The sequence below is a fragment of the Micropterus dolomieu genome, linkage group LG02, assembly GCF_021292245.1.
Source record: "Micropterus dolomieu isolate WLL.071019.BEF.003 ecotype Adirondacks linkage group LG02, ASM2129224v1, whole genome shotgun sequence".
NCBI classification, from domain to species: Eukaryota; Metazoa; Chordata; class Actinopteri; order Centrarchiformes; family Centrarchidae; genus Micropterus; species Micropterus dolomieu.
The window spans coordinates 23,838,472-23,846,622 of NC_060151.1; the positions used below are offsets into that span (position 1 = coordinate 23,838,472).

At 40.5% G+C, this 8,151-nt stretch overlaps 3 protein-coding genes and 1 long non-coding RNA gene across 6 annotated transcripts in view; 3 read left to right on the forward strand and 1 right to left on the reverse strand.

The window, feature by feature from the left end:
- Nucleotides 1-8,151, forward strand: part of LOC123967290 (zinc finger protein 385C-like) — a 611,432-nt gene that overhangs the window by 450,739 nt on the left and 152,542 nt on the right. The gene's annotated exons all lie outside the window — the stretch shown is intronic.
- LOC123960062 overlaps nucleotides 32-8,151 on the reverse strand; it is an 8,428-nt gene continuing 308 nt past the window's right edge. The window contains exons 1-4 of one of the 3 annotated variants that reach the window (XR_006822430.1): nucleotides 7,296-7,348; nucleotides 4,961-5,068; nucleotides 666-803; nucleotides 34-397 (exon numbers count right to left, since the gene is read on the reverse strand). This is a non-coding gene — a long non-coding RNA (uncharacterized LOC123960062). Of the gene's footprint in view, nucleotides 398-665; nucleotides 804-4,960; nucleotides 5,069-7,295; nucleotides 7,349-8,151 lie in introns of those variants that run through there. The other 2 variants (XR_006822432.1, XR_006822431.1) reach the window with 2 other exon arrangements.
- Nucleotides 306-4,687, forward strand: dhx58 (DEXH (Asp-Glu-X-His) box polypeptide 58). The gene is made up of 12 exons (XM_046034376.1): nucleotides 306-421; nucleotides 625-815; nucleotides 936-1,140; nucleotides 1,278-1,468; nucleotides 1,593-1,706; nucleotides 1,974-2,106; nucleotides 2,222-2,407; nucleotides 2,524-2,774; nucleotides 2,890-3,201; nucleotides 3,283-3,473; nucleotides 3,581-3,680; nucleotides 3,809-4,687. Exons 2-12 carry the CDS (start codon nucleotides 639-641, stop codon nucleotides 3,995-3,997), a joined length of 2,049 nt encoding a protein of 682 aa, XP_045890332.1. The 5' UTR covers nucleotides 306-421; nucleotides 625-638; the 3' UTR covers nucleotides 3,998-4,687.
- Nucleotides 6,854-8,151, forward strand: part of LOC123960032 (zinc finger protein 385B-like) — a 146,757-nt gene continuing 145,459 nt past the window's right edge. Inside the window, exon 1 of the mRNA XM_046034503.1 lies at nucleotides 6,854-7,106. The gene's annotated coding sequence lies outside the window, so the exon portion shown is untranslated. The remainder of the gene's footprint in view (nucleotides 7,107-8,151) is intronic.

An 8,151-nucleotide genomic window follows, 5' to 3' on the forward strand; every position in this document is an offset into this window, starting at 1 on the left:
TCAACACAAACAATAACTGTCGGTTTTGCTTTCTTGACATCGGTTTCGCTTTCCTCATGCAACGAAGAACAGCAGCTAGGGCCCAAGTAGGGTGCATTCAAAAACTGCTCTGCTATTAGCACCTAAAAGAGCAAATCTATAGATAAGATTTAAATATAGGAGTAGACATGGTTTCATTTAAAAAAGACCAATTTTATGTCACTGTATTTCAGTCTTCCACAGTCACTGCAAAAGGAAGACTATATGTTGTTCCTCCAGAGCCTCCCTCAGCGGGGCCATTTTTCAGAGTTCAAAGTCTTTCATTTTCGTTTCCGTGCCTCCGCGTCACACAGCTGATCGCAACAGAATTTAAAACCCCCACCAACTGCACTGTTTGGTGGCAGTGGACAAGGCGAAGCTGAAAACACCACACAGCTGACTGGTGAGTTAATAAAGGCTGATGTCTTTTCTATCAGCTTACAGATAAATGATACAATGATTCAGCAGAATGCTTGTTTGTTTACCCCGATCTAGCCAGACCTTATGGTGTAAATTATCACAGTTTCGATGCACTTCTATGGTCTAGTGTTCATTTCTTGTCTACAAAATGTGATTTCTGTGTAATTCTGATGTGTTGTCAAACAGGAGGAAAGCGTAGGATGGCAGATTTTGAACTGTATACATACCAGAAGGAAGTGGTCGAAAGGGCTCTTCTGGGAGAGAACACAATTATTTGGCTGCCGACGGGAGGCGGAAAGACACGTGCTGCTGTGTATGTGGCCCAAAAACACCTGGAGACCACACTGAACGCTAAGGTGGTGGTCCTGGTAAACAAGGTACACAGAACACACAGACAGAACAGGCAGTCCAGAATCATTTTCATAATGATAAAAAAAACAAATGGATTTCATTTTCTTTTTACAACCAGTTTGTTTTTGATGTGTTCTACACTGTAGGTTCACCTTGTAGACCAACATTTCACCAAAGAGTTCAAACCTCACTTAGGCCGTAACTACACCCTGGTGCCAGTCAGTGGAGAGAGTGATGAGAAGGACTTCTTCGGTAACGTGGTGCGGGACTCAGACTTGGTCATCTGCACAGCACAGATCTTGTATAATGCTCTGACTAACATGGAGAAAGCCAAACATGTTGAGCTTTCAGGTCAGTAAAAGTGAGCTTAGACATTCTTGATTATAATGTGATGATAAGGTGAACTGAAGTGGGATAGGTTTACTAAGTCCCTTAATATAGACCTAAGATCCACAAATAGTGACCTTTGCATTCATGGTTCCTTACAGATATTACTCTATTGATAATCGATGAGTGTCACCACACCCATAAGGACTCAGTCTACAACAAGATTATGGGATGCTATGTGGAGAAAAAGTTGAAAGGACAACAAAAATTGCCACAGATTCTGGGTCTCACTGCATCACCAGGGACAGGGGGCGCAAGGATCCTAGAAATGGCTGTGGAGCATGTGCTGCAGGTCAGGGTTTACCTTTCCCCCCCTGTTGTTTTACTGAATTTTTCACTAATATGAGCTGGTCTTTCAAAACCTCCCACAAATCTCTGCCTCTTTTTCTCCATCATAATCTTTCACTCCCTCCCAGATTTGTGCCAACCTGGACTCTGCCATAGTTTCGACCAAAAACAATACCTCTGAGCTGAAGAATAAAGTACCCAGACCCATCAAGACATTTGACATTGTGGATAAAAGGCCTGAGGTAAGCAGATTTTTTCTTTCTATTTGTAGAATAAAAAAAACAGATGTTGTGGTAGACATTAACGCACCCTGATAATTACTCCACACCGCAACTGACCTGAGATAAATGGGCCTTACACAACATAGCCTGCACTCATTTTCATCTGGATTGTCATGTTTTAACACACAAAAACTTAAGCTCTCAAAACAATTTGAAAGATGCTATAATCACAAAAATTCTACATTATCAGCCACATAGTCAATGCAAAGGCACTTTTTCTCCTTGTAGGATCCATTGGGGGATCATCTGAAGTGGATGATGCAGCAGATCCATGAGTACATGAACCTACCTCCAGACTTCAGACTGAGGGAGTGTGGCACACAAGAGTACGAGGCAGATGTGGTGGTTCTAGAGCAGCGAGGTAAGAACAGAGTTTCTTTTTTGATCCTATAGTTTTAAGGGTGTTCACTTGTGATGGCACGGAGAACACATGCTTCTGCTGATGCTTGTACATAATTTGTGTATTTTTGGATCAGGAGTAAAAGAAAGCAACAGACTGCTAGCACAATGTGCACTCCACCTCAGACAGTACAACGACGCCCTGCTCATCAATGACACCTTGCGAATGACTGATGCTTATCGCTCCCTAGAGGATTTCTACAACACCAAGTTCAACACAGAAATTGATGGAACAGACTTTTTCCTGGTGGGACTTTTCCAGGGTAGGAATCCAGAAATATTAGTTAGTACTTTACTGCATGATTTTTAATTTATGTTAAGGCCACTGTGCTATTTTTCCCCATGCTAGAAATGATTAATATCAGTCACTTTTATACAGAGAATCAGATGGAGCTGAAGAACCTGGCACGGGATTCTCGCTATGAGAACCCAAAGATGTTCAAACTTGAGAGCACTCTGCTGAAACAGTTTGGTCCAGGCGTGCGATCAAGGGGGATCCTTTTCAGTAAAACCCGTAAAAGCGTCCACTGCCTACATGACTGGGTCCTCACCAATGAAGCCTTGCAGAAAGCTGGCATCAAGTCAGCCATACTCACTGGGGCTGGCAATGGTATTGGTTACATGACACAGGTGTGTTGATATACAATTCCAGCCTATTAGCATTGTATCACTCCAGTTCAGTAACATCTTAATCTATAAATGTGTTTTTTATGACTTTGTCCTTAAATACTTTTTATGTGCACAGAACGCGCAGGCGGACACAATCCGCAATTTCCGCAACGGTACTCTCAACCTCCTGATCTCCACCAGTGTGGCTGAAGAAGGCCTTGACATCCCTGAATGCAACCTAGTGGTACGCTATGGACTGCTTACAAATGAGATTGCCCAGCAGCAGGCCAGTGGGCGTGCCCGAGCAAGAGACAGCCAGTATTCAGTGGTGGCCCAGACAGGGGGGCGGGAAGTGCGCCGGGAGCTCACCAATGAATATCTGGAAGAGCTGACTGGAAAAGCCATTGCAGTGGTCCAAGATATGAACCTCCATGAGTTTCGCAGAAATGTAAGTGTGTGGCACTTCATCCCTTACTCCAACTGCTTAGTGTTTCTGCCATCCCCTTTTTTTATTCTTTTATCTCTCCAGATAACTGAGCTACAAACGCAGGCAGTTATTTCCAGAAAACTTTCGGAAAGCCGCACAACAGCGAGGAGGAGTCTCAACACTGCTGCCAGTATCCAGTTCTTGTGTCGAAACTGTTTCAAGCCTGTGGCCTCTGGCAGTGACATTAAACTTGTTGACAACGTGCACTATGTCAACGTCAATCCTGACTTTAAGTGAGTTGAACTCTTTTTGGTATAAGAGTTCATACCAAAGTATACTAAAGCTGAAGCCTTTACAAAATGTCTTTACTGCTCTAATCATGGCTTATCTTTGCTCTCAGGAGACACTACAAAGTTGGTGGGCAGGTGGTGCTAGAACGGAGTTTTGAAGACTGGGAGCCAGGGCGTACAATCAGTTGCAATAACGGCAACTGCAACAAGGTACAGTGGGCTCTCTGTCAAATATTAATTTAAAAAACAGACTCTGTCCCGCTTAAGGCAGCTCATCAACAGAGCTGATGTTGGTACTCATGTTGGGGTGTGAGATTTGTTCTTATTTAAATTCACAGGAATGGGGATTTGAGATGAAGTACAAGGAGATAGCCCTGCTGCCCAATATGGCCATTAAGCACTTTGCCCTGGACACTCCTGATGGCAGGAAGACTGTAAAGAAGTGGAAGGATGTCACTTTCACTGTTGAGAACTTCAGCTTTAAAGAATACTGCGAAGAAAACTACCCTGACACCTTTGATGATTGAGACACCCCCCCCCACATCACATGTCGGTTTTTATCTGTTTTCTCACTCTTGTCTGTTGGTGCTCCCATCCAGTGCCTTGCACATGCCAATTTAGAGAAACCATCACTGTACTGTTTGAGGTGCTTAAATATGAACACGTGCTTTTCTAAAAATCCCCTCCGCATGTGCTAGCATTCATTTGTGCTGCCAGGACAGTGAGGCCGCAGTGTGCTAAAACACATTACGCATCGGTCATGCTTGAAAATAGCATGAGAGCTTTGTTTATGCCCAAGGTCCTTAACTCTCGACTTCATCTCAAGTCAAGTACAGAAACAAAGCACATGAACCTTTACCATAACGAACACTTGATATGTCGTGAGGAAGATGATTTCTCATGAACTCTCCTTTAGCTATTTTAAAATGCTTTAAATTGGCAACAAAATTTTTACAGTAGATGCAGTAGTATATACATGTATGTGTGTGCATAGTTTGCAGATGTTGTGGATGCACTGGTAATCTCAAATCATGGATATAATTATTCAAAAGTTTTACAGGAGGTTATTTTTAACTGTATCATCATATTTTACTTGCCACTTTCATTTTCTTTCATTTTCTTTTGTTGCTGTGTACTTTTTTTAAATTATAAACTATACATAACTAAAACCAAAGTTGAGATGACATTTAAATAAACATTCCTCTTGAAATGCCTAACCAAGCTTTTGTAATTATTTTGCCTTAACCACTGGGTGTCAGTGTTGGTTAGCCAATCACGTTAGGCACAATTTCTCTATCTCTGTATCCCCTAACAAAGGGTGTGAATAAAGTATAAAGCCAGAATGGACATTTGGTCCAAACATCTGTTGTTTCCCAAACTGAAGGCAGGACGTCCATGATGCCCAGCTGCTCTGAGATTAGAGACATGAGTTTAAATCCTTAGAAAGGAGGGTGAGAAAGATTCATTTATAACTGTGTTCGCAAACTCACCAGAATTTACTGGTGTACCCTTGAGCAAGGCACTGCTTCAATAAAGCAGCTCATTTGTCGATAGTACAGGATGGTTGGTTACAGCCTCCAGATGTGTGTATGTGACATCTGTAAAATAAAAAATGTACTCAGTTAACAGGAAAGGGAACAAAGTATTTTCATGCATTGGTTCTGATATAAACAGTGGTTTATTTCTATGTAAGTGTTTCTTTATGTAGGTTTAGGTAGAACCCCTGTGTGCACTAAAAACACCATTGGAACTACAACATCTGCAAGAGCGGTAGAAGTTTTTAAAATGTTTTGATTGCCACACCTCACTGTGCTGCTTCTGCTTCACTGGATCAATACAGGATTATTTACTTCAACTTGGGTCATTTAACAACATCTTAACAATCGACACAGAGGAGCAAATTTACTTTGTTGTTCATTTAACACAATGGCTTCAAAGATGCATTTTACTGCATAATAATTTCACTGTTTCGCAGAACCCGAGCAGCTTGATTTTAGCAATCTCCAAAATACAGATTTAGATTAATCACAGAAAACAGTCTTTGCTGAAACTATTTAGTTTTATTTTGCTGCTGTGGCAGCACAGCTTCAGCTATAATGAGCAGTTTCCAAAACAAACTGAGATTATGAAACCTAAAGTAAGGAAGGAAGGACGGAAACCATTAATTTCAGGCTTGCAGCTGTATGGGGAATAATCCCTTTTGACCCACAACCCATCTTTGTGTGCATCTCTGGGCAAGACATGATTAGGTCAACCTCACTGTGTCACATGTGCCGTAATCCTTTTAAATCTGGCGGAGTTCTGGAGTCAGTACTGCTGCCATGAATGTAATCACACTAAAAACAGGCTCTGTTCCAGTGTCATGTTTGACTCAGATTCAGGCAGGCGGACAGGAACCGTACAGTGTATGATTTACTCTGATCAGGCTCAGGCTCTATAATCAACACTGATTACTTCCTTTTACTTCCCTGCTCAACACCCCATGCATCTTAATTGCAATTAGCTCTCTTCTGAAATTAAAGCAGCTTGGAGTAGTTGAGCAAAGGATAACACTGTGTGTGTTTGTAGGTGTGTTTGTGTGAATTTATGGGATGCCACTCAAATTTATAAGCTTTCCTTTAGTATCTAGCACATACACATCTGTCTGACTCCTGTATGTGTCCCATGTAATACAGTATCTTACTTGAGAAGTATTCCTTGACATGATGAGGGGAAGCACATCTTAAGCTGACTGTAAACTGTCTGATGTCATGTAGGATCCTATTTATTTATAGATACAAGACATTTCCATTATATAGCATAACTTAATCAGTTTGCTAAGTAACATGGCTTTGTCCAGTTATTTCATTTAAAACGTGAAAAGCAAGATGAGCTTTTCTGCATGTTTTGACAGAAGCAATAGGGATCCCATTTCTTTTGGGGCATGTTCAAACAAAATTAAAGCTATGGAAACTTAAAAATTAAAATGTTTAAGTTTCCATATTTTTAATTTTCTTTTAAAAATGTTGGCAATTATTAGATTATGGGTGGATTAATCGATTAGTATTTTGATAATCAATTAATACTGCATAATTTTTCAAGCAAAAATGCCAAAAATCTGGTGGATTCCAAATTCTGAAATGCATATGTTACTTTTTGTTATATATATCTTTGAGTTTTGGACAGCATGTTAAACGTGACAAAATAAGCAACCTGAATATGTTACCTTGGGCTCTTGCCATTTTATTGACAATGTTTTATTTACTGGTAAAGTATTCGGCAGATTCACTGATAATGAAAATAAAGTTAAAGTTCTTCTTTTCTAAAAAATGTTTTGAACGGTTTTAACCCGTTTTATCAAAGACAGGAAACCTCTAAATCATAGCTCCATATATGAATCCTGTCTTTATGGTGTGATTGACAGCTCATTAGCTTAATTAGCTAATCGTAATGGCAGCTAGGAGACCTGGGACCTGTGTGTCTTGAACTATGCAATGAAGGGCTATTATTGCAGAAGCCTCTCCAGTTGGCTGCATTTTTCTCAATACAAATTCCAGATATCTTCAGTGGGCATTTTAGCCACTCAACAAAAAGCAAAGTGAGCTAGTAAACAAGATTTAGGGCAAAGTGCGGCGCAGCATGGCAGCTCAGCACCAGGTGAGTGTTTCCAAATTAATTGTGCACTGGCAGCTTATTTGTTACCTATATGCATATTCTACTTTGACAGCTGCTGTACTCCGGGTGAAAATTTAACGTTAAGCAGCTTGTTGGGATTCCTAAATGAATGTGTTCCCCTTTATTTATCTTCCTGAAATACATACACGCATATGAGAGAGAAACACTGACCGTACTTGTCCATCCACTGAGGTGTGTTGAACCAGTTTAGCGCATGAGCAGATAGTCTACCTGGGTGTATTTTGTGCTGACTAGTCAAACTCTTGTTGTATCGTGGATGTGTGTTGTATTGCAAATAATGCAGCTGCTCTGTAGTATTTTGAGTTCACATTGTTACCATACTAACATTTGCTAAATAACAGGAAACGCAAAATACAGTTGAGGCAGATGGGACTGTCGTTCGTTTGACAGATGGTCATAAACCAAAGGACAAATAGAAAGTGTGACCCGATGAGGGCACTATAAAACATTTGAGGGCGTCAATCACCAGTGATTACAGTTCATCCTGAGGGGAACATGAACGTGCATATGAAATTTCATCTAGCAATTGGCTATATGTGAACTGTATGGTGATCCTAGTGGAAAAGTCAGGGGATCATCAAAGCCATTAGGATTCATCCTCTGGTTTCTATGAATATCTGTGACAATCCATGTTGTAGATGTTGAAATATTACACAGGATAACTGAAACTTTGGACAAACTTTCATAGCAATCCATCCAGTAGAACTCTAGTCCAGTAGATATTTCTGTCTGGACCAAAGTGGTGGACCAACAGAATGCCTAATAATGTTATGAAATATTATTTGTAACAGAAATATTTATTTTCTTGTATTATCCCTTCAATCATCTGGTCACCAACCTTAAAATCTATCAAGGGATCCATATCTAACTTGTTTACTTTGGAAGACAGCTAGTGTGAGATACAGGATCCAACATCTTTCGCATGGATTATTATTATAGGAACTAGTCCACACTATGGCAATGGTGGAAAAAACAGAGCCCCTGACTTGGTCAATTTCCTGTCTTC

Excerpts from the sequence above, each read along its gene's own strand:
- dhx58 (XM_046034376.1), top strand. The coding sequence starts at position 639 with ATGGCAGATTTTGAACTGTATACATACCAGAAGGAAGTGGTCGAAAGG. Across the intron at positions 2,107-2,221 it reads GGTGGTTCTAGAGCAGCGAG|GAGTAAAAGAAAGCAACAGA; the intron begins GTAAGAACAGAG and ends TTTTTGGATCAG. Across the intron at positions 2,775-2,889 it reads GTATTGGTTACATGACACAG|AACGCGCAGGCGGACACAAT; the intron begins GTGTGTTGATAT and ends TTATGTGCACAG.